This window comes from Micromys minutus (assembly GCF_963924665.1).
Source record: "Micromys minutus genome assembly, chromosome: X".
Taxonomy (NCBI): domain Eukaryota; kingdom Metazoa; phylum Chordata; class Mammalia; order Rodentia; family Muridae; genus Micromys; species Micromys minutus.
In genome coordinates this window covers 28,896,474-28,922,931 of record NC_137970.1, presented here as the reverse complement: position 1 = coordinate 28,922,931, position 26,458 = coordinate 28,896,474, and the positions used below count along the sequence as shown (strand labels likewise).

General features: G+C 34.1%; 1 protein-coding gene across 1 annotated transcript in view; it reads left to right on the top strand.

Moving 5' to 3' along the window:
• SCML2 (Scm polycomb group protein like 2) overlaps positions 1-26,458 on the top strand; it is a gene marked incomplete at both ends in the record, with an annotated part of 113,581 nt that overhangs the window by 32,744 nt on the left and 54,379 nt on the right. Inside the window, 5 exons of the mRNA XM_080910052.1 lie at positions 1,366-1,449; positions 4,479-4,565; positions 10,915-10,998; positions 13,564-13,647; positions 22,577-22,660. Of these exons, the coding sequence (XP_080766178.1) occupies positions 1,366-1,449; positions 4,479-4,565; positions 10,915-10,998; positions 13,564-13,647; positions 22,577-22,660 (423 nt within the window). The remainder of the gene's footprint in view (positions 1-1,365; positions 1,450-4,478; positions 4,566-10,914; positions 10,999-13,563; positions 13,648-22,576; positions 22,661-26,458) is intronic.

Sequence of the window (26,458 nt, the reverse complement as noted above, 5' to 3'; positions counted from 1 at the left end):
GCCCCTTTTAAAGTCATAATCAAATTTTATTACAATACAACCAATTAATAAGATATAGGGTATCTTATCAATAAAGAGTGTTGGATATGTATGTCATTGTGTCCTTAGCAAATTGGAGGAGATGGTCATATAAGTGAAAACAGGGCTTATTAGAGATTATATTTTAATAGTTTATGTAATCCTACTGTTTTTGTTTTCAGCTGATATTTTAATTAATATTTGGAATATTATTTTTCTGTGGTCATAGAGACCAGCTGGACCCATCTTATAGAACATGTATTGCATTTTCTTTTCATGTTTATAGAGTTGTATTGATTTTTTATTTACTTATATATTCTTATCCCTTTATTACTATAATTAGTAGAAAATTGGCAGAAAGTAATGTTCCAAATATTTAGTTCATTTTCTCCCTTGAAGGTATATAAAGGATGAATTGTTTCCCTTGAAGGTTGAAGCCTATAAAATTGAAAACTCAGTTATTTTTATCCAAAGTAATTACTTTGAGGACCAACAAGATAAATCTTTATATCAATAAAATCCAGGGAAAATTAAATCACTAAACATTGGCTTACTGAGAACAAACTGATGCTTGTTTTTACCACTACTTTATATTTTAGTCCTTTGAGGTTTACCTGTAAGCCTTCTTAAATGTGAACTAAAAAGTACTTACCCTCATTACTTGATTCTGTGTTTTCAAATCCTTTGGAGGTTGGTGCTTTATATTGCAATATTACCATTTTTTATCTCTAATTTTACTGATTCAGGTGTTCTTTACTTTGGTTAGTGCAACTAAAGGTTTATCAGTCTTTATATTTCAAAGAAGTAGATACTTGTTTTTTTTGTTTGTATTTTCTGCTTCTGTAATTTTAGTGCTAGTGATTTTCCCCTTTGAACTTTTTTAGTTTGGCTTGTTTTTATTTTCCTAAGACCTTCAGAAATATCATAAGATTATTTGATATCTAACTTTTAATATAGCCACCCTTATATAAAATTCTACCTTTATATCAAAAGTGTGTATGATCTCAACATTTTTTTTTACTTAGACCTGGTAATGTATACCATATAAAAGGCAGTTTTTCTAATAAAGAAATTGTTAAAGCATGTTTACTGAAATATCTATTTTAAAACTTTCATTATAGACACAATTAACCTGGATAGTTATCCTAACATAAAATATTAGTGGTGAACTGTCTAATTAACTTGAAAATTATGTATGACATGAGAATGACTGTGTCTATTTTATGAAAGCACTATAGAAGAGTATAAACTATTATAAGAATCTTAATATTGGGCATTAATATAGGAATGCACTTCTAGCTTTTAAGTGCCCATAATTTTTATTGTTCATTTTGTTTCTCAAAAAAGCTGAAAGAAGACCAAGGCGCAGACGAACGACTAGACTATGGAGATTTAGAAACACTTTTTTGGAAAATGAAGAAGCAGCCCCAGGTGATTGTCTTGCAATATGATTTATGTACAATGAATAATAGTGTAGTGCTTTCAAAAGGAAAATGTTTCTGTTTTCAGAAAACAAATACAAAAGGTAGAACAATGTTAAATTGCTAGAGATTTTCACTGTGATGAGTAAATGATGCTTGATTTTAAATGAAAGCCTACGTTTTTGAAAATTAGATTATTTCCTTATTATATGAAATTCTGATGTACCTAATTTAAGTAGCTCCCTTGTTTAAAATATTTGTTTTTTAATGCTTTTCTTTGATAAATCTGATACACTTTATTTTGATCATATATTTTCTCTGCCCCCAATTGACAAATAAGAGTAGATGGTGAGCAATATTTATACTAACTTGAGACACATTTTTAGAATAAGAATTTCATGCCTGGATTTGGCCTTTGTTTTTCTACCCTTCTCTTTCTTCCTTCAACACCTTAATCTCAATCTCTCTGTCTTTTGCTGCCCCCCCCCGTGTGTGTACATAACTTTACATCTTTCATATGCCTATAGCATTTATAAAGTGCTTTTGGACATTTGTTACAGACTTTCATCATTACACAAATATGTGCTTTGTAGTTAACTGGTGATTTGTACTGAAGGAGACGATTTGTGGTACTCAAAAAGTCCCCCATCTGGTCTGCCAGTCTCCTCGCCAAGCTGTTCCCTCCTTTTTCTCTTTTTCCGGGAACAGTGATCCACTTGTTTCAGGTTTAATTTATTCAGTTTTTCTTTGCCTGAATCTTTTTTGCAGAACCTGTGCTTGATAAATTTTGTATCATAGAGAATCTTATTTTATCCTTGAAGTGACTGACTGAATTTATTTAATGGCTTATTTATAGCCACTATGAGGTTATAAATAATCCATACAAGTAGACTTTTGAGTTCTTTGTCTATTTTTTTCTTTTTACTATTTCAGCATCTTGGATATGGTTATGTAGGAATTAAGATTATAAAAATTATTTTTTTACAATTAATCTGTACATGTGTGTCTGCATGTGTGTTTTTGCACATTCATGCATTTGCAGAGAGAGAAGAAGGCATTGGGTTATCAGCAGATGCAGTTTCAAGCAGTTGCGAGTCACATGATATTGGTGTTAGAAGCTGAACTCATGTTCTAAGGGAACGGTGCTGAAAGTACATTGAAATGTTGAACCATTTTCTCAGGCCCAAAGATAATTTTAAGATAGTGTAATATAGTTAGTATAAAATGGAAGATTGGACCATTTACTGAATGGAGCAGAGATAGATTGAGGTGGGAACTTAAACAGAAGAAAACATTGTAATGTGAATATATTTAGAATTCAGTAGAATTCAGTTGAAACAAGGATTCTTTCATAGAGGTTAGAGTGGATAATACAGAAGGCCATATCCAGCCCATGTTACTGATGAGATTGGTTTTTATATTGGTTGGTTAATTTTGCCTTTCTTTATTTTTAAAGCTCAAAAAGAATATATATACATAGAGATCATATGTATTCTTCATAATGTTTGCTCTCTTACTCCTTTTTAAACATTTTTGCTAATCTGGATTCCCTTGTTTTTGACTAGAGAAGTAGATGAGAATGTGACTTAGATGCAGAAACTGAGAGACTTCTCAAGGGTGATATAGGAAGGAATACTTCATTTGGAAGTAAACACTTTTAAAAGTTGTATAAGGTATAGAACAAAGCCAGAAGAAACTAAATGGATTGAAAGAAAATAGAAGTATTGATAAGCTTCTTAGTGAGTGTATAAAACATGATCAGATAGTCTGAAACTAAAGATAACAAGTGAGGGAGTTGAAGTGTGGATAAAGGGACACTGTTGTCTTGGAGAGAGATGAGATCCTGATGTTTCCAGGAATATTCATTTTGAGGACCTTAAGTTCTAATCTTTAGTTTATATTTATGTTATGTTCTTGATGTTAATCAAGTTCTAAAAATGTTGACAGGGAGACAATGTAAAAAAATAATGTGAGTAATATTACTAGAGTTCTAAAAGTAGACATATTGAACCAGGAGTATTAGGTATCTGTTAAAAATAAAAAGCCTGGTTTATATGGGTGAATCAGTTGTTTAAAAAGGGGAAGTTATATTGACAGTTAAACTATTTTATATTTGAGAAAATTTTCTTTTTGAACCTGAAGTGTGAGACAATTGTTAAGAGTGAAATATTCTGGTGAGTAAAGTTGAATTAATGTTGAATGAAGGATAAAGTTACGGTAGCAATTAAGTTTTGTTAAATTGAAAAAAAATCTTCTGGGATGGAGAGATGGCTCAAAGATTAAGAGTACTGCCTGCTCTTCCAGAGGTTCTGAGTTCAATTCCTAGTAATAATATAGTGACTCCCACAACCATCTGCAATGAGATCTGGTGCCCTCTCTGGCCTGCAGGCATACATGCAGGCAGAACACTATATACATAACACATGAGTAAGTAAATAAATAAATAAAATATTTTATTTGCCTTTGTAACTGAATATTGACTAGTCCTTTCCTGTGAAGAGAAGGAGTTACATAAAAAGATTCCAGAAAGATGGGGCAGTTGTTTTTATGTGTCCTGTTTATTCACTTAATATGTATGGTAATTTGATCTAGAAGAAGTAATTCTGTAAACTGTTTTATGTTGCAAAACAAACCCTCAAAAATGAGTAACTGAGGTTTGAACACATACATTTGTATGCATATATTCCTTATCTCACCCTGCAAAGAAATTTATTTAGAAATAGTTCTATTTGCTAAGTAAAATTAGTTTTTCCCCAAATACTGAAATTGTGAAAGTATTGATTGTACATTTTTTCTCCTATTGAGCTATTAATACTAGACACAAATGACCTGGCAGGTATTCTTTGAAGATAATACTAAAGTTGTCAGAATTGGGATAGTAGGGAACTAGTAGCTATATATCACTTGAGCATGATGTTGACACTATAGGGGATCCTGTGTTTTATTATAAGAACCTCTATTATTTGGCATATATAAAAGAATATAGTGTTCTTGATTTAAATGTACATCATTTTTATTTTTGTATTTTATACTTCCAAGAAGCTACAGCAAAACCTATGGGCAGTTCATTCACCAACACTCAGGGCGATGAAGACAGAACTTTGAAAGATGAACAAGCAGTCCCAGGTAATTGTTTTATTTATCATATTGATTTACAAGGTAATTCCTGCACAGTGAATAATGGTGTAGTGTTTCTGAAGGAAAGACTTCTATTTTATGAAAGTCTATAGAAAGTATCCCAATGATAAATTGATGTGAATTTTTAGTGCTCTAGTCAAATGACTCTGGTTGTTTTAAAGCATCTTTTTAGAGGATACTATTTTCTGATCATATGAAATTTTTCTGCAAATCTTAAGTTTATGTGGCAATACTGATTTAAGTTATTTTTGTTTAATGTATTACTTATTAATGGTTGGTATACTCAGTGTTACTACATTGAATAAAATTGACTTTCCCAACAGCTATTTATTCTTAGTATGTGTGATATAGTCTTAGTATGGATGCCCATTTCTCTGCTCTGTCCTGGGATTTTTGTCAGTTTGAGTTTTTACAAGGCATGTGCAATTGTTTTATTGTGTTTTTTAAAATGTTGTGTGATGGAAGTCCTTTTCCAGCTCTAGTACAAATAACTCTTTCTCCCTCTTCTTCAATATAGATTCTTTAGCCTTGAGGGGAGGGATTTGAAACAGACATCAGTCTCTTGTTCTGTTCAAGTTGCCTACTTTTTTTTAAATTGAAGAACTTTATTTTAAAACAACAAAGATAAATTACAAATTTTAAGCATTTTTGCATAAAAGTATACGAATACATTTTTGTCATTGCTTGGCTTTTTTTTTTTTTAAGGTTTGATAGTGTGCATTAAGATCTTACTAGTTACAATGAGCATAAAGTACATGTAAAACAGGATGTAACCTGGAATTAGTCAACGTTTTCTTGGTGTGTAAGGAGTAAACATAATGGTTTTTTCTCTTTTCATTTTTTTTCTTGAACTTCACACAGTCTGTGAGTTGTTTCTGGGGTGTTCAGAGCTTTCTGGAGTTAGTATCCAATTATCAGTGACTGCATATTCTGTCTGTTCTTTTGTGACTGGGTTACCTCACTCAGGATGATATTCTCTAGATGCATCGATTTTCTTAAGAATTTCATAAGGTCATTGTTCCTGATAGCCAAGTAGTTCTCCATTGTGTAAATGTACCACAATTTCTGTATCCATTTACCTCATGAAGGACATTTGGGTTCTTTCCAGCTTCTGGCTATTATAAATAGAGCTGCTATGAACATTGTGGTGCATGTGTCTTTGTTGGATGTTTGAGCGTCTCTGGGGTAAATGCCCAGAAGTGGAATAACTGGGTCTTCATGTAGTACTTTGTCCAATTTTCTGAGGAATCGCCAGACTGATTTCCAGAGTGGTTGTATCAGTTTACAACCCCACCAACAGTGGAGAAGTGTTCCTCTTTCTCCACATCCTTGCCAGCATCGGTTGTCATCTGAGTTTTGGATCTTGGCCAATCTGACTGGTGTGTGGTGGAATCTCAGGATTGTTTTGATTTGCATTTCCCTGATAGCTAATGATGTCAAGCAAGTCCTTAGATGCTTCTCAGCCATTCGATATTCCTCAATTAAGAACTTTTTGATTAGCTCTCCACCCCATTTTTAATAGGGTTGTTTGATTATCTGGTGTCTAGCTTCTTGACTTCTTTGTATACCTTGGATATTAGGCCTCTATCTGATATGGGGTTGGTAAAGATCTTTTCCCACTATGTTGGCTGCCATTTTGTTTTCTTGACAGTGTCCTTAGCCTTACAGAAACTTTGCAATCTCATTAAGTCCCATTTGTCAATCTTTGACCTTAGAGCTTGAGCCATTGGTGTTCTGTTCATGAAATTTTCTCCTGTGCCTATGTGGTCTAAGGTTTTCCCTACTTTCTCATCTAATAGTTTCAGTGTACCTGGTTTAATGTGGAGATCTTTGATCCACTTGCACTTGAGCTTTGTACAAGGAGATAAGAAAGGGTCTATTTTCATTCTTCTGCATGCTGTGTGCCAGTTGGCCCAACACCATTTGTTGAATAGGCTGTCCTTTTTTCATTGAATGTTTAGTTCCTTTGTCAAAAATCAGGTGACCATATATGTGAGGGCTCATTTCTGGATCTTCTATTCCATTGCTCTACATGCCTATTTTTGTACCTGTACCATGTAGTTTTAGCACAGTTGCCTTGTAATATAGCTTAAGGTCAGGGATAGTGATTCGCGCAGATGTTTTCTTGTTGTTGAGGATGAATTTCACTATTCAAGTTCTTTTGTTATTCCAGATAAAATTACACATTGCTCTTTCCATTTGCTTGGAAGGTTTGTTCCCAACCTTTTACTCTGAGATAGTGTGTCTTTGTCTCTGAGATGAGTTTCCTGTGTGCAGCAAAAGGCTGGATTTTGTTTATGTATCCAGTCTGTTAGCCTATATCTTTTTATTGGGGAATTGAGTCCATTTATGTTAACAGATATCAAGGAATAGTGGTTGCGGTTTCCTGTTCTTTTTGCTTTTGGAGGTTGAATTATACATGTATGTCTTTCTTTTGGTTTTCTTGCTTAGGAGTTTTCTTGTTTTCATTAGGATGTAGTTCCCCTCGTTGTATTGGGTTTCCCACCTATAATTCGTTGTAGTGCTGGGTTTGTGGTCAGATATTGTGTAAATTTCGTTTTGTCTTGGAATATCTTAGTCTGTCCAGCTATGGTGATTGAGAGTTTTGCTGGGTATAGCAGCTTGGGCTGGCAACTGTGTTCTTTTAGGGTCTGTATGTTGTTTTTCCAGGCTCTTCTAGCTTTCATAGTCTCTGTTGAGAAGTCGGGTGCGATTCTGATTGTTCTGCCTTTATGTGTTACATGGCCTTTTCCCCTTACTGCTTTTAGAATTTTTTCTTTGCTTTGGGCACTTGGCATTTTGACTATTATGTGTCAGGATGAATTTATTTTCTGTTCCAACCTATTTTGGTTTGTGTAGGCTTGTTTGATGCTCATGGTCATCTCATTCTTAAGGGTAGGGAAGTTTTCTTCTACAATTTTGGTGAAGATATTTACTGTGCCTCTTAGTTGATATTATTCGCCCTCTTCTATTCCTATTATCCTTAGGTTCAGTCTTCTCATTTTGTCCTGGATTCCTGGACATTTTGGGTTAGGAGCTTTTTGGTTTTTGTATCTTCTCTGTTTTGTCTATGTTTTCAATGTTGTCTTTGGCCCCGGAGAGTCTCTTCCATCTCTTGTAGTCTTTTGGAAATGCTTGCATCTGTGACTCCTGATTTCTTTTTTAGGTGTTCTACCTCTAGGGTTGTCTTTTAGTGTTTTCTTTGTTGTGTTCATTTCCATTTTAAATTCCTTCTTCCATTTTTTCATATCTTTGTTTCTGTTTTCCTCTAGTTCTTTGAACGTTTTTCTTGTTTCCTCTTTAAAAGCTTCTGATTCCTTTTGCTTTTCCTCCCATTCTTGCTTAAGGATCTTGAGGTATGATTTCAGGTCTGACTCTTCTTTTTCTGGAGTGTTTGGCATTCTGCTGTTTGCTGTGATGGGAGAGCTGGGTACTGGTGTTAGGTTGTCTTGGTTTCCCTGGGGTATGTTCTTTTGCTTTCCTTGTGCCATCTTGTCTGTGTTTATACTTGGTCCTGTTGTCAGTGATTGGTTCTTGCCTCTGTCTTGTACCTGGCCTGTGTCCCTGTATCTCTTCTGTTCCTGGTGGCAAATGGTCTAAGCGCCTGTTCTTCACTCAAAGTCCTCCATCTGGGAACATCCCAATGCTGGGTTACTGGTTTCATGAACCAAGCAGGAGTTGGGCACACTTTCCGTGTGCTCGGCAGAGATCTCTCTGCACCCAGCTAGTTGGAAGGCCCTCTCACTAGGCCTGTGTCCCTGGATCTCCGCTGTTCCTGGTAACTGATGGTCTGAGCACCCGTTCTCATGTTTTGTACTTTTAAGTCACTGTCTTAACTACCAGCCACTGTAAAGGAGATGCTCTAATGATGCTTGAGTGATGCACTGATGAATGATTATAGCAATCTGTCATAGGAATTATTTTGTTTTTATGTTCATTGGGTAGAATCATACTAGTATAACTTCCCTTCAGGCTTTGGACGCATCTAATTATAGATTTTTGCCTGTTTAACAGTGTCAAGTTTGGGTCCATCTAATGAAGTGAGCTTTAAATATGGTCAAAGAGTGCTTTGTTAATCCATAACATTTGTGCTACTTTTGCACCAGTATATTTTGCAGGAAGGTTGATTTTATACATCACAAGGTTAGTGTATGAGTCAGATTGATGAATCCTTTACACCTCTGATAGTATGTAGCACCTTTTGACACTATGAAACATAGACAGTAAGGATAAAACTTCCAGTTGAGCACCATTTAAGTTTTAGCATGTTCTATGACATAAGTCTGTAGTATAGTCCCCAGATTAAAACTACCTTGAGATTTTACTGTCAAGTTTTAGTAAGGAACCAATAGCATTTCCAGTAGCCTGTTAGGGGAAGGGGTCTATGGTGCACCATTTACCAGCACTTTAGAAAGTGATAGCCCATTTCTAAATCTGGATTTTATTGGGTAACAAACGGTATCTTAGAGGAGGCAGGTGCCGCTCTATTACATGGCCACTCTGCTTTAACTGTTTTCATATACCTATTTCCTCTATTGCACTAGGTTTCCATATGACCTTTCTTAAGGCTTTCTTTGTTAGATACCTCTCCCCACAATTCCATCTCTATTCTTTTTTTTTCCATACAGAATAGAGTTTATTCAGGTCATGGAGGGAGCTAAGAGGGTAGTAGAGGCAGAGGGGGGGGAGAGGGAGAGGGAGAGGGAAAGGTCATTGAGTTTGTTGCAGGTTCTTTTCCTTATTTATAAATTAATTACAAAACTTGTAATTCAATCCTCCAACAACCAAAAGATATGAAGTGTGATACCCAAAGCACTTGTTTGTCCTGCTGTACTTAAAGTTTTTATTCAGATATTTATCTCTTCATCAATTCTGCCCAGAGCCAGTGGTCTAATGGGTTTTCAACTTTAATTTATTTGGTTTTCTTTGCCTAGCTCTTTTCATTTAGGATCACTCTTGGTTTTATTTTCTATGATTTTCTATGTAAGTTACTGACTCTCATATCCTATCTCTGAATGTACTGTGTGAATTTCTTCTTCTGTTCATTGAATCAAATTGGAGATCATTAATCTGGAATTTTGAATTCTTTTACCATGTAACTATTTGGGGATTTGTTTATTGAGGTAGAAACTTTAAAAGTTTTACTTTTGATTTATCCGAATGTGAGCGCGCGCGCACGCGCACGTGTGTGTGTGTGTGTGTGTGTGTGTGTGTGTGTGTGTGTGTTGCACATAGATACATGTATCCTCAGGGGACAAATAGGGGGCTTGAATATTTCTGGAACTGGAGTTATATGTAGTTAGTTGGGATTCACTTAGTGTTAGAAGTGAACTCTTGTCTTCTGGAAGGTAAGCAACAAGTACTCTTACCTCTTAGCATCTTAACCACTTCCTCAGCCCTAAGCATAGTTTTAAGAGGGTATAATTGGAATAACTCAAGTCATTCCCACAGCCTTTAAGCTACTTTGATATAAAGAGTGGTTTTGAATGTGTTGCTGAGTGGAGGAGATATAGATAGAGGTGGGGACTTAAGCAGAATAAAACTTTGTACAAAACTACTTAAAAAGCAATCACTACCAGCACTCTTCTGTTGGTATTTTCATGTATGTTACCTAGAGTGAGCCACGTCTATCCCACATAGCTGTATGATAAAGTTGGGTTTTATGTTCCTTGTTTAGTTTTTTTTAAAGCAATCAAAGCAGAATGTATGAAAGAGACCTATGTAACCATCAGAATGCTTACTGTCTAGCTCTCTGCAAAACTACATTACTAATCTTTATTTTGTTGCTTCTGACTAGAGAAAGTTGATTCACAAATGACTTAGAGATAAGAGGTGACTCATGCTCAGGAGTGTTGAAGTATAGGATATCATTTAGAGGCACTGATTGAGGTTGACAGTTGAGTGCAAGTATTTTCAGGAATAGAGAAAGAAACCTAATGGATTAGATAAAAACAGGAAGTTATGGCTACCCTTTGTAATGAGTGTTTAAAATATGATCAGTTGGTCTGAAACTAAAGATAAGTAAGGGAGTTGAATGTGGACAAAAAGACACTTTTGTCTGGGAGATAGAAGAGTTCCAGAAATTGCCAAGAATAACCATTTTAGGGTGTTAGCTGGAATTTTTAATGATGATGTTAATAATATGAATAACATTCTGAAAGTTCTTTAAATTGGGAGTTTTGAATGTGGAGTGTAAGGTAGTATTTTAAAAATGAAGAGTCTGGTGTATAGAGTTGAAGTTAGTTGTAAATAAATTGTAGAGATTTGGCAGAAGTTATATGATCTTGTGTTTGTCCTAGTAAGTAAGGATATGTATTACTTTTTATATCCAACCAAGGTTGGAAAAAACCCATGGGCAGAGGATTCACCAAACCTGGGAGAGATGAAGTCAGACCTGGAAAACATGACCAAGGAGCACCAGGTGATTGCTTTGTTTTTCTATTTTGATTTCAGGTTAATTCCTCTATGTTGAATAATAGTGTAGTGTTTCAGAAGGAGAGACTCTTTTCTGTTTTATAGAAAATAGTCCAATGATAAGCTGCTAGAAAATTTTACTGTGCTACTCCAGCATTGCTGTTTCTTCTAATAAAAGCCTCCTTTTGTGGAGAATTAGATCATAGCCTTAAGTCTAAAAGATGAGACAGTTTTTTGATTATGTGAAATTGAACCATATGTAAAACTTGGATTTTATAGCTCTTCTGGTTAAAAATTATTTTTGTGTTTAATGCTTTAATTTATTCTTTGAAAACTTTATACATTCTTTGATCATATTCTTTCCACTCCCTAAATCCTCTCAAATGGTTTTCTATTGACCTATCCAGTAAATGTTATGTTGTTTCTCTCAAAAAATTAAAAGTATGTAAAATAATGAGAATCTGGTTTTTGTTAGCTATCCATTGAACGAGAAGCCTGCTTTTGGAGTGTGGTTGATATACCCAGTGTTACTTCATTAAAGAAAACTGATTTTCCTTTTCGAGAGGCTATAAGCTGTGTATCAGTTTGTGAGGACTGGAACTTTGTATCCAATTTCCCTCAACCATGCTAATAATTTGTCATATTTGAGCTTATACTACTCTTGTGCAGTCAGTTGAAGTCTTTCTGAGTTTGTAAGTTTGTCTACACTGTTGTTTCTGGGAAAATGTTGTCTGATGGAAGTCCTTTTCTACCTCTGACTAGAAACTTCATGCCTCCTCTTCCATATAGATCTCTAAGCCTTGAGGGGAGTAGAATAATACAAATGTCCTAGTTAGGGTCCACAATCCAAAATCATTCTCTAAAGGTTGTCTAGTTGTCGGTAATAGATGTTATTGAATTGACCTTGTTTCCCTTCATATAATTTTTATATATGTGTATTAATATGTATGTTTCAGGAAATTCAACAGCTGTACCACCTCTTCAGCCTCAAGGGATGTTTTAAGATTGTGTAATAGAATATTTACAATCATTATAAAGACAGAATTTAGACTTCATATAGAGTGTTGGATCTTTTGTTGAATTGGGACAGAGAAAAATAGAGGAAAGGAACTTAAGCACAAGAAAACATTGCACTGTGGAAATACATTTAAAGATCAAAGAATGATCCTCCATATAAGCTTGCTTGGAGTTTACATAAAACCATATATATCACACATAGTATATGTGATGAGATAGTTTTTATGCTCTTGGATTAGTTTTATGTTTAAAGCAATCAGACAAAGTAGTATATGTGAAAGAGACCATATGTAACCACCAGAATATTTACTGTCTAGCTCTTTATATAACTTGATTGCTATTTTCTTATTTCTTATTAGAGGAAGTCAATATGTATATGACCTACTCAGGAGCCAACTCTGCTCAGGGAAGATAAAGTGATACTTTATTGAGTACAAGTTTTATCACAAGTAGAGAAAACTAGAAGAAGTTTAATGAACTGAATGAAAATAGAGGTGGGAGAGGGAGGTTGGGGGAGAGAGCATCTTCATGGAGGCAATGGGAGGGGGAGGGGAGATGGGTGTGTGGGAAATTGATAACATCTGAAATGTAAAAACAGAACATCCAATAAAAAAGAAAATAGAGGGAACTATGGATAGATAAACTTTGCAATGAGAGTATTATAAAACATGATCTGTTGGTCTAAAACTAGAGATAGATTGTAAGGGAGTTGAATGTAGACAAAGACAGTTTTTTTAGAGGTAGAAGAGATCCACAAATTGCCAAGAATAATGATTTCAGGACTTTAGCTGGAATCTTTAGTGATAAGGCCAATGTGATGGGGCATCAGTGGTGTTTCTTGGTCAACATCCTGAAACTGATGGCAGGAAGATAATACAAGAAAAAGTAAAATGATTCCTTTTTAAACTGGAAGTTTTAAACCTAGAGTGAAAAGTAGTTGCTAGAAATGAAATAAGAGCCTGGTTCATATGGGTAAATTAGTTGTAAATGAGGGATAAAGTTATGGTGCCAGTTAAATGATCTTAAATTTGCCCTGGCATGTGAGAATGGACTATGCCTCTTGGCAGTAGTAGAAGTGGAATAAAAAGGCTGTAGAAAGATGGAATTTTGCTATCAAAATCCTGTTTATTCAAACTATGGTCTTTGAGTAATGAAGAAACAAAACAGTAAACTGTTTCAACTTCCAGAAGTTAATATTTGAGCTTGGAGTGTGTATGTGTGTGAGTGATCTCTCTACCTGCATATCATTTTTAGCTATAATTAGTATTTTTTAGATAAAATTCATTTTCCTAATAACCTAATTTTGAAACCATCAATACTTATATTTCTTTTTTTAATTATTAACATGTAAAAACATAACCAAGTGATTACCTTCACTCAAAATATTACAATTTTCTAAACTGAGCTACCAAGCAACTTGAAACTGTGTCATGTATAAGGAGATTATATATTTTATGATAATAAGCTTTATAGTATTTGACATAAGACAGGAACATGATGAGTTCTAGCTGTACATTTACATAATTTTTACTTTTCATTTCATACCTCAACAAAGCTGGGAAAAAACCCAAGGGCAGAGGATTCACCAAACCTTGGGAAGAGGAAGCCACACTAGGGAGGGATGTCCAAGTAACCCCAGGTGATTTTTTTAATATTTATTTGTAAGACAATTCTTATACATTGAATAATGGTGTTGTGTTTCAGAAGGAAAGACTATTCTGTTTAAAGAAAGCAGATGCAGAAGGTAGCCCAATGATAAATGATTTTTTTCACTGCTAGTTCAAAATTGCTGGTAATTTTGATAAAAATCTTTTGCAGGAGTGGAATTAGAATATTTCCTGACTTTATGAAATTCTAATATGTGTAAAGCTTCACTTATGGGGCATCCTTGTTTTAAATTATTTTATTTTTGTTTATTTAATGCTTTCATTTTTTTTGAAAAATTTCTGCAATTTATTTTGATCATATTTTTTCTTTTGCTAACTTCTTTCAAATTGTGTCCCATATCACTATCACTCTGACTTTATTTATGTTCTTTCTCTCTTAAAAATGAGAAATAGAAAAATTGGAGTCTGATTTGTGTTACTTTGAGCATGTGGCCTGTCTTAGTGTGTTGTTTATATAGTCAATGTTATTCCATTCAAGAAAACTGATTTTCATTTCTCTAGCAGCTATGAATTCTTGGCTAGAGCTAGAATTTGTGACCACTTCCCCTCCTCTATAATGAGATTTGGTGAGGCTTCAGCTTATGCAAGACATGTAGTCTGTTGTGGTCTTTCTGAGTTTTTATATTCATCTACTCTGAGAAAAAAATGTTATGTGGGAGAAGTCCTTTTCAGCCCCTGCCTGTAATCTTTCTGCCTGCTTTCTCTCAATAGTTACCTGGGCTTTGAAGGGAAGGGTGTGATATAGCCTTCCATTTTAAGGTTAGGTACTCCAATGTCTCTCAGTCTCTGAAGGTTATCGAATTGCAGGTCTTTTTGCTAATTACCATTTACTTATAGAAACTTCTCTGATAATGTTTCATTTGAAAACACTTTTGAGGTCATTAATCATCTTTAAACCTAGTGTCATAGGGTTTCTAATGTTGTGATCAAAACACCATGACCAAAGCAACTTGGAAAGGAAGGGGTTTATTTGGCTTATGCCTTTTCTTTTTTTTTTTTCCTCTTACAACTTTATTTTTTTTAATGATGGATAAATGTACAGATTTTTAAAGGAATTTTGGCATAACACTATATGAATACATTTTTGTCAGTACTTAATTCTATTAGAGGTTTGGTAGCATGCATTTAAATCCCACTAGTTACCATAAGCATAAAGTACATGTAGGACAGAATGTAACATGGAAACAGAGTTTTCTCGGTCTGTATAGATTAAGCACAATGATCTTTGAATACCAAAATTTGCCACAAGGCTATATTCTTAGCTCTTGGATTATTAATGATTTAAGGCTTACTCTTACACATTACTCTTCATTTTTGAAGGAAGTCAGTGCAGGAACTCAAACAAGGCAGGAGTCAAAGCAGAGGACATTGTGAGGGCAAGGAGTTCCTGCTTCCTGAATTGCTTGACATGGTTTTGTCAGCCCTCTTTCTTTTAAAACCCAAGACCAACAGCCCAGGAGTGGTCCTGCTGACAATCACAAATTAAGAAAACACCCTACAGGCTTGCCTAGTAACCTTTGGAGATATTTTCTCAGTTGAGGCTGCCCTCTCTCCAGTGAATATAGCTTATTTCAAGTTGGCATAAAACTAGCCAGCACAACTAGACTTTTAGATTGTTTCTACGGATATTTTGCTTTGCATGTGGAGAAGTAAGGATCATAAAATTATGTTCAATTTTTATTGGTTTAATGTTTCTACATGTATGTTTTTGTACTAAACATACAGGTGTCCTCAATGCAGAATGGCACCTTAGATCCTCAGGAGCCACTAGATAAGTGTTAGGAATAAACTCTAGTCCTCTCTAGTCTTCTGAGAGGGCAACATCAAGCACTACTTAATGCTGAACTATCCCTGTCAGCCCCCAGGAATGTTTGAAGATGATGTAATATAATGGTTAAGACCATTTTCAGAGAAAGCCTTTAATCTTCTAATAAACTAGAGTTTTGGATCTTTTGCTGAATGGAGCTGAAAGATAGAGATAGGAACTTACCCAAGAGAAAACAATATAGCAAAAGAATATATTTAAAAATCAAATGTAACATTGATTCCTCCTTAGAGATCAGGGTGGATGTTACAGAGAATCATAACCAGCCCATGTAGTTACATGATGAGGTTGGTTTATATGTTGTTTTTTGTATTGTTCTGTTTTGGTTTTTAAAGCAAAGAAAAATATGTAACACAAAGACCATATGTTGCCTTCAGAATATTTACTGTTTAGGTCTTTAAAGAGCTAGATTGCTGTTATTTATTCTGTTGCTTCTTATTTAAAAACAAAGTTGTTGAAAATGTGGCTTGAATGTGGTAGCTCATTCCCTAATCAGGGGTAATGACAGAAGTGATACTTCATTTACATCCGTTGGTAGAGATGGGACAGTTGAGTGCAAGGAAAGTTGCATTAGGAGTGCAGAGCAAAGCCAGAAGAAACCTAATGATTTGGATGAAAATAGAGGGAACTATGGATAAACCTAGCAGTGAGATTGTAAAACAAGATAAATTGTTCTAAAACTAAAGATAGCAAGTAAGGGAGTTGAAGGTAGAAAAAGGAACACTTGGGTTGGAGTTAGAAGAGTTCCAGAAATTTTCAAGAATAACCATTTCAGGGCCTTAGCTAAAATCTTTGGAGATGATATTAAAGTGATGAGGCATCAGTGGTCTGGTCCTGGTAAAAATCCTGAAAATGATGACTGGTCTATTGTGTAAGAAAACCTAACCTAATACAAATGATAGTACTCGTGACATTTTTCTAAATAAAGGGAAGTCTTAAACATGGAGTATAAAGTAGTTGTTAAAAATGAAATGAGAAGCTGGTTTTAAATAGGTGATTAGTTATGAGGGAGAAAGTTATACTGCAGTAAAATGATGTTACATTTACCCCAATAGCCCAGGATGGACTTTTTCCTTGATAAAAAGTAAAAGTTGGATGTCCAAAAGCTGCAACCATTTTTGATATTTGTTATTATGAGTTAAATATCTGCATATGTTTTAATATGAAAAAAGCAAGGCAGTAGACTGACTGCTCTTATATTTGTAAAGTAAAACACCCGAAATACATACAGTGAATGTTTGTCTCCCTCAAAAGCTAGTTTATTTAGATTTTCCTATGTAAATATTATTATTTATAGAAAGTGTTATGGTGTTGATACTGAAATATATCATTGGTTTCTCTATTTGCTGTGAAGATAGTCAAAATTAACATTGCAATCAGTCTTAATTGAAAATAATAAAATTGCCTAAATTTAGCTTCTAACTGCACATGTTAGGAAGCCATATATCAGCTGAGACTTGTTATGACAACAGTATATTAGAGTGTATACATTATAATTAGAGCCTTTATTATTTGCTGAACGTAACGTCTTCTAGCTTTAAATGCACATTTTTATTTTTTTTATTTTCATAAAACAACAAAGTTGAGAAAAAACCTAAGGGCAAAAGAGTTACCAAACCTTGGGATGACCAGGCCACACCTTTTGAAGATGAAGCAGCAGCCCCAGGTGATTGTGTTATTTTGTTTTTCTATATCTACAAAGTGATTCCATTTTATTGGATAATGCTATGCTTGATTGTCAGAAGGAAGACTTTTTCATTTTAAGAAAACAAATATAAAATGTATTATAATGTCATTTTAAGAAAACAAATATAAAATGTATTATAATGATAACTTGCAATTTTCACATGCAAATTCAAATTAGCTGGTTATTCTAGTAAATTCATACTTTTTGAGAATTAGATGGTTTCCTGATTGTGAAGCTCTTTTAGGCTTACAAATAGGGTTTTATTTAGATAATTTAATCTCCACCATTCTTTCTATTCTTTCCTCTCTTTTCTCCAAACCCTACTGTATATCCCTCCTGCTCTTAAAATTCAAAAGTTTTCTTTATATGGAATAATGCTGTAATGATCTAGAAGAGACAGCTAGTTTTCAATTGATAAAAATCAAATACAATAAGTAGGACAGTGTTAAATGAATAAAAATTTTCTCTATAGTACATAAATTACTCAATGATTTTAACAAGTGCATCAATTTGGAGAATTAGTTTGCCTGCTGATTTAAAAGAGAAAATTACCTTTTATTTTGAGATCATATTTCAATCTTTCTTCTTACCATTTCCTACACTGAAACTCCCATCTCGGCAATTTTATGGCCTCTTTTGTCCCTAAGAGTCTTAAATGCAAGAATATCTACATATATACATAGTTCTAAATATAACATTCTGTCTGTATAATAAAACCTACGTGCATTATTTCATGGTGGGCTTCTTTAGAACAGACAACAAACAACATGTTCTTCATTGGCTTTTTCCACCACTAGCTTTCCCAGTTTTCCTCAGCTTTATATAGTTGCTTAGTAGGATTGAAGCTTCGTAGATTATTCTCTGTCAAGTTTGTATACATATTGATTCATTTTTGTTCAGACATGTGGACAGTAATGTTTGTGGGATTTTATTTGTTGCTTTTGATATTACTTGGAGACTCAGTCTTAGAGCAGACTTCCTGAGTCATTCTTTTCAAACTTTGTCAAACCTGGAGCAGTGTTTTCTGAGCCTTACCTTTTAGGCAGTAACTTTCTGTAGATATAACCCGTCTAATTAGGCTGCACCATACTTTATTATGATTAGTTGCAGTTTCCAGCAATGGTCTCTGTTGCAAATAAAAGTTTCCTGGGTGATCACTAAAGACTACAGTTATCTTTGGGTATAAGGAGGGTGTTTATACATTGTTTATAGGAATTTTGCTGATATCAATATTAAGTTTCTTCTTCAGTAACCATGACTTTATGAGCACAGCGATTATAGCTGTGTTTCCAGCAGCAGTCATACTGTCCCTCCAAGTAAAGTGTAAATAACAGGCATTGTGACCTGTCATGTAAACATGGTGATAGTCTATATTATGACACGGCTCTATTAGAGTATGTGCACAGGAGTTAGTAATCTTTATTATTGTGAAGACATAGTGGATTAACCCACATGTTCTAGCTTTACATGTAAATAATTTCTGTTTTTCATTTCATACCTCGATAAAGCTAAGAAAAAACGCAAGGGGAAAACAGTCACCACACCTTGGACTGAAGATCCCAGACTTTTTTCAGATCAAGGAGCTGCCCCAGGTGATTGCTTTGTTCTATTTTTAATAAATCAATATTACTTACAGTATATTTTCTGCATATTGAATAAGATTAAGATGTGGTCAGGTGGAAAGTTTTTTTCTAAGAAAACAAATACAAAAGAAACACAAGGGAAAATTGGTAGAAATTTTCCCTGTGCAATGTCAATTTTTTTCTTACAATTAGTCCATACTTCTGGAGAATTAGATATTTTTCTGATTATGATTAATTTTCAATTTTTCTTCTTGTCCTTTCTTCCTTTCAAACTCTCATTGATCCTTTATTTTCTCCTCCAAATGAATGGTTCTTTTTTCAGTTCATGCTTGCATTTAAGATTATCTATGTACCAGTCTATACATTCTTACCTATAACCTGTTCAGCCTATGTAAGTGTTTCTGTGCCTGTGTGTCTGTGTCTGAGAGAAGGGGGTGGAGAGAGAGGTTGATTGTGTATAAGTGTGTATTTTTGTCTTGGTTTGTAGATGTTACAATGAATCACTGTGCTTTTCACTGATTATTCCCACCTCTTTCTTTCCCAGATCTCCTAAGATTTATACAGTATTTGTGTAGAGCAAAGTCTCACTTTATTCTTTGCTCTGTCCATTTTGTATATGTGTTGCTGTCATCTTTTCAGTTCATATTTGGGTATTGACATTGGTGGTATTTTATGTGTTGCTCTGGATATTACTAGGAGACACAGTATTAGAACAAATTTCCTGACTCTCTAGCTCTTTGGAATCTTTGTGACATCACTTAGGCAAGTTCACTGATCCTTGGCTTAGATGCAGTAAAGTTCTATAGATATATCCATCCTGATTGGATACAGCACTCTCTGATTGGTTGTTTTTGTTTTCCTGCAGATATCTCTGTCTATTGCAAAGAAAAGTTTTCTGGGTGATCAGGAAAGACTACAGCTATCTTTGGGCATAAGGACAGTGTTTATACATTGTTTTTTAGGAATTTTCCTGATAGAGTAAATTAACAATTTTACATTATTCAGTAACCATGACTTTATAAGCACAGAGATTCTAGCTGTGTTTCCAGCAGCAGGCACGCAGTCCCTCCAAGTGAAGTGTAAATGGATGGCATTGTGACATGTCATGTGAACATGGTGATAGTTTATATTATGACAAGGCTCTAATGCAGCACGTTCAAAGGAGTTAATAAATTTTATTATTGTGAAGACATAGTTGATTAAACCACATGTTCTAGCTTTACATGTAAATTATTTCTGTTTTTCATTTCATACCTCAATAAAGCTGAGAAAAAACACAAGGGCAAAACAGTCACCAACCCTTGGACTGAAGATCCCTATCTTTTTGCAGATGAAGAAGCAGCCCCAGGTGATTGCTTTGTTCTTTTTGTTTATTAATCAATATTACTCACAATATATTTTCTGTATATTGAATAAGAGTGTAGTGTACTATTTTTCTAAGAAAAGAAATACGTGAAGAAACACAATAGTAAATTGGTTGAAATTTTCACTGTGCTATGTCAAATTTTCTCTTAAAATAAGTTCATCCTATTAAATTATTTACTGATTATGATTCAATCTGTAATTTTCTTCCTATCTTTTCTTACAAAATCTCTCTTTGATCCTATCCTTGTCTGCAAATTCATGACCCTTTTCTCACAGTTTCTGCTTGAATTTAAGAATATCTATGTATACATACATTCTTACCTATTACTTGTTTAGCCTATTTAAGCGTGGTTGTGTTTGTGTGTGTGTTTCTGTCTTGATTTGTAGACCTTACCATGAATCACTGTGCATTTCCATGGTTGTTCCTATATCTTCCTTTCCCACATCTTCTCAGTTTTATATAGTCCTTTGTGTAGGGTAGAGGACTCACATGATTTTTTCTCTGTCTACTTTGTATATGTGTTGCTGTGATTTATTTTTTCAATTCATATTTGGGTATTGACATTGGTGGTATTTTATGTGTTGCTCTGGATATTACTAGAAAACATAGACTTAGAGCAAACTCCCTGACTCTCTTGCTCTTTACACTCTTTTTCAACTTTTGAGCAGTGTTTCCTAAGCCTTAACCCTTTAGGCAGTAATGTTCTGCAGATATATCCATTCTAACAAGTCTACAACATGCTGTGTTATGAAGGGTTGTTTTCTGCAGTTTACTCTGTCTCTTGCTAAAAAAAAGGTTTTCTTGGTGAACAGTAAAGACTAAAGTTATCTTTGGGTATAAGGACAGTGTTTATACATTGTTTTTAGGGATTTTGTTGATATAGCAAATTAGCAATTTTAGATTCTTCTTCAGTAACCGTGACTTTACAAGCACAGAGATACTAGTTGTGTTTCCAGCAGCAGGCATGCTGTCCCTCCAAGTGATGTATATATGATGGGCATTGTGACATGTCATGTGAACATAGTGATAGTTTATATTATGACAAGGCTCTATTAGAGCACGTTCAAAGGAGTCTGTAATCTTTATTATTGTGAAGACATAGTGTATTAAACCACATGTTCTAGCTTTACATGTAAATTATTTCTGTTTTTCATTTCATACCTCAATAAAGCTGAGAAAAAACACAAGGGCAAAACAGTCACCAACCCTTGGACTGAAGATCCCTATCTTTTTGCAGATGAAGAAGCAGCCCCAGGTGATTGCTTTGTTTTTTTGTTTATTAATCAATATTATTCACAATATATTTTCTGTATATTGAATAAGAGTGTAGTGTACTATTTTTCTAAGAAAAGAAATACGTGAAGAAACACAATAGTAAATTGGTTGAAATTTTCACTGTGCTATGTCAAATTTTCTCTTAAAATAAGTTCATCCTATTAAATTATTTACTGATTATGATTCAATCCGTAATTTTCTTCAAATCTTTCTTACAAAATCTCTCTTTGATCCTATCCTTGTCTGCAAATTCATGACCCTTTTCTCACTGTTTCTGCTTGAATTTAAGAATATCTATGTATACATACATTCTTACCTATTACTTGTTTAGCCTATTTAAGCGTGGTTGTGTTTGTGTATGTGTTTCTGTCTTGATTTGTAGACCTTACCATGAATCACTGTGCTTTTCCATGGTTGTTCCTATATCTCCCTTTCCCACATCTTCTCAGTTTTTTATAGTCCTTTGTGTAGGGTAGAGGACTCACATGATTTTTTTCTCTGTCTACTTTGTATATGTGTTGCTGTGATTTATTTTTTCAATTCATATTTGGGTATTGACATTGGTGGTATTTTATGTGTTGCTCTGGATATTACTAGAAAACATAGACTTAGAGAAAACTCCCTGACACTCTTGCTCTTTACACTCTTTTTCACCTTTTGAGCAGTGTTTTCTAAGCCTTAACCCTTTAGGCAGTAATGTTCTGCAGATATATCCATTCTAACAAGTCTACAACATGCTGTGTTATGAAGGGTTGTTTTCTGCAGTTGTCTCTGTCTCTTGCTAAAAAAAAGGTTTTCTTGGTGAACAGTAAAGACTAAAGTTATCTTTGGGTATAAGGACAGTGTTTATACATTGTTGTTAAAGATTTTGCTGATATAGTAAATTAGCAATTTTAAATTGTTCAGTAACCATGATTTTACAAGCACAGAGATACTAGTTGTGTTTCCAGCAGCAGGCATGCTGTCCCTCCAAGTGATGTATATATGATGGGCATTGTGACATGTCATGTGAACATAGTGATTGTCTATATTATGATAAGGCTCTATTAGAGCATGTTCAAAGGAGTCTGTAATCTTTATTATTGTGAAGACATAGTGCATTAAACCACATTTTCTAGCTTTATATGTAAATAATTTCTGTTTTTCATTTCATACCTCGATAAAGTTGTGAAAAAACACAAGGGCAAAACAGTCACCAACCCTTGGACTGAAGATCCCAGACTATTTGCAGATCAAGGAGCAGCCCCAGGTGATTGCTTCGTTCGATTTTTAATAAATCAATATTACTCACAGTATATTCTGTATAATGAATAAGATTATGATGTGTTCAGGAGGAAAACTTTTTTCTAAGAAAAGAAATACAAAAAAAACACAATGTCAATTTTTTCTTACATTTAGTTCATCTTTCTGAAGAATTAGATTTTTTGCAATATTTCTCTTACCTTTCTTTCAAACTCTCATTGATCCTTCATTTTCTCCTCCAAATTCATGATTCTTTTTTCAGTTCATTGTTGCATTTAAGAATATCTATGTACATATCCATAATAATTCTTACCTATAACCTATTCAGCCTATTTAAGTGTTTGTTTGTCTGTGTCTGAGATAGAGGGTTGTAGAGAGGAACATTTTGTGTGTGTGTGTGTGTGTGTGTGTGTGTGTTTCTCTTTTGGTTTGTAGATGTTACAGTGAATCACTGTGCTTTTTCTCTGATTATTCCCACCTCTTTCTTTCCCAGATCTTTTCAGGTTTATACAGTATTTGTGTAGAGCAAGGTGTCACTAGATTCTTTTCTCTGTCCTGTTTGTATACGTGTTGATGTCATTTTTTTCCATTCATATTTGGGTATTGGCATTGGTGGTATTTTATGTGTTGCTCTGGATATTACTGGAACACACAGTATTAGAGCAAATTTCCTGACTCTCTAGCTCATTGGAATATTTCTGCCATCTCTTAAGCAAGTTCCTGATCCTTAGCTTAGATGCAGTAACTTTCTATAGATATATCCATTCTGAGTGGATACAGCACTCTCTGCTTTGATTTTTTTTTTTTTTTGGTTTGGTGTCTTGCAGATTTCTCTGTTTGTTGCAAAGAAAAGTTTTCTGGGTAATCCGTAAAGGCTACAGTTATTTTTAGTGATTTTGCTCATACAGTATATTAGGAAATTTAGATTCTTCTTCAGTAACCATGACTTAACAAGCACAGAGATACTAGCTGTGTTTCCAGCAGCAGACATGCTTTCCCTCCAAGTGAAGTGTAAATGGTGGGCATTGTAACATATCTTGGGAACCTGGTGATAGTCTATATTATGACAAGGCTCTATTATAGCATTTGCATAGGAGTTAGTAACATTATTTTGAAGCCATAGTGGATTAAAGAACATGTTCTATCTTTACTTGTAAATAATTTCTATTTTTATTTTCATATCTTGATAAAGCTGAGAAAAAACACAAGGGCAAAACAGTTACCAACCCTTGGATGGAAGATCCCAGACTTTTTGCAGATCAAGCAATAGTTCCAGGTGAATGTTTTTGCTTTTGAATTTTTTATATATATTATTCACAATATATTTGTTGCTTGTTAAATAATATTGCAATGTTTTCAGGAGTGAAAATCAGTTTTCTAAGAAAACAAAATCAATCAGTACTGGTAGATTAGTAGGAATTTTCACTGTGCTAGGTCAAAAGTTTCTCTTGGTATATTAATTTCATTCTTTTTGAGAATTAGATTTCATCCTGGTTATGGTTAAATTTCAGCTTTGTTTTATATCATTTTTTTTCTTTTAAAAACCTCATAGTTCTACTCTCTCTCTCTCTCTTTGCCAAAATCATGTCTCTTTTCTCACAGTTTGTGCTTGTTTTTAAGAATATCTATGTACATGTATATTATCAGCTATGAACTTATCAGTCTTTATATGAGTCTACGCATGCTTGTATGTAATTATTGTTGGAGTTTTGGCACTTGACTAGAAAGTGCTGTGCTTTTCCATTGTTATTTCAACCTCTGCCTTTTTCAGCTTTCCTCAGTTTTATATAGCCTTTCTGCAGGGTGTATGTCTTCGCATCATTTTTTTTCAGCTCACATTGGCAGTGGCTTTGGTTGGATTATATGTTTTAGTGTTGATAATACTAGGAGACACAGTCATAGAGTAAACTCCCTTTCCTTCTGGCTTTTTCCAATTTTTTGGCCACCTTTTTAGTAATCTTCAATAAGCTATTCTGTAATTACGGGGGTGTTCTATAGATTTATCCATTCTGATTGTACTCCAGTACTCTATGATTTGAATGTTCGTAAATTCCTGTAATCTTCTCTATTGCAAACAAAATTTTTTCTTGATGAAGTGTAAAGACTACAGTTGTCTTTGGGTATAAGGATAGTGTTAGTAGATTTTTTAGGGTACATGAGTCTAGTGAATTTATAAATGATTCTTCAGTAACCATCATCTTACAAATACAGAGTTATTACCTGTGTTACCAGTACCAGGCCTGCTCTCCTTTTTGTTGTATCTAGTTAAAGTGTTTTTTAATGTCAAGGTATACATACCACTTTTGCATGTTTAGAGGTACCATACCGTGATGGGCAGTATTATTCATTATGTGAGCATGATGGTAGCTTGTATTATGGCGTGGCTCTAATAGAGCATTTTCTTAGTTTTAAAAGCTTTATTATTTGGAATGCATAGTATATTAAACATAATGTGCTCTATTTTACATGTTAATACCTTTGTTTTTCATTTCTTACTTCAATAAAGCTGAGAAAAAACACAAGGGTAAAACAGTCACCACTCCTTGGACTGACCAACCCAGACTTTTTGCAGATCAAGGAGCAGCTTTAGGTGATTACTTTGCTTTTTTATTGAAATCTATGTTGTTTCCAATATTTTTGCTGTATATTGAATAATGGTGTAAGGCATTTAGACGGCAAGACTGTTTTTCACTTTTAAGACAAATACAATAAAGCACAGGAAACAGAAGCTATTTAGAAAGAAAGCCTTATTGGGTTATTTGGGAAGCTTAAAAATCTCTTTTAAGAAAACAACTGGCAGATATAAACACAAATTTTAAACTGTACTTTTTAATACCAATGAATAATTTTAAGGCATTTATATGAATTGGAATCTATTTTATATTTGGAAGATTTGTATTATCAGAGAAGCAACAGCCTAAAATGTGATTTTAGGTATAGAGAAATTATCTAAAAACTAAGGAATCTTATCAATGATGATTAAACAAAATCACGGAGAAAAGACTAAAGAAGTAAAGGTAAATATGGACCCAAGTGATGACAAATTTTTCAGAGAGGGAAATATTGACTCGTTAAATTTTCAAAACTAAGAGTGACAATAGATAGGAAATGGTTAATTCAGCCATGTATACTAAGAATTTTTACTTGACAGTAATTGGTTTGAAAGGCAGATGGTATGCTAGAATAGCTTTGTTTGGTCATCCCTGGGATGTAATTGTGTTTGAATATTACAGGGGAATGTTTTAGGAATGGCTTGACATTTTTTTTCAGGTTATATGTGATAATGTTCCCTCAAACACAAATTTTTATTTATAAATTACCTATTTTCAAATTTTCTTGGTTTTATGATTTTTATGATCTGAATTGTGAATCATAATTCCTGTAAAGGAACTTTATACACAGATACTGGCTTTTTGGTAAGAACTTCAGTGCTGGGAAGAGACCTGAATGTCAGTGATACAAAGTATAATTACCATATGTTTGGGCTAATTCTAAGGTGCTGAATTAGTCATTCCATTCCCATTTCTTTCTGAACTAATCATCTTGGGACTAGTTCACATAGATAGGAACCTTGTGGACTCTGATAATCTAGCAGACCCCTGGCTTCTATCAACTTGAAGCTAACTATGTCAGTAAATAGTAGCTTTGGCTATACAAAAGTGCCCCACCACCATTTCACTGTCAATCAAATTTGCTCCAGAATAAATTAAGACTCAGTCCCTTAAAAAAAGAAAACAGGCAGTAAATTAAATTGTTTTCTACCACATAAAATTCTGTGTTTGAGATTAAAATTTTATTTCAATAT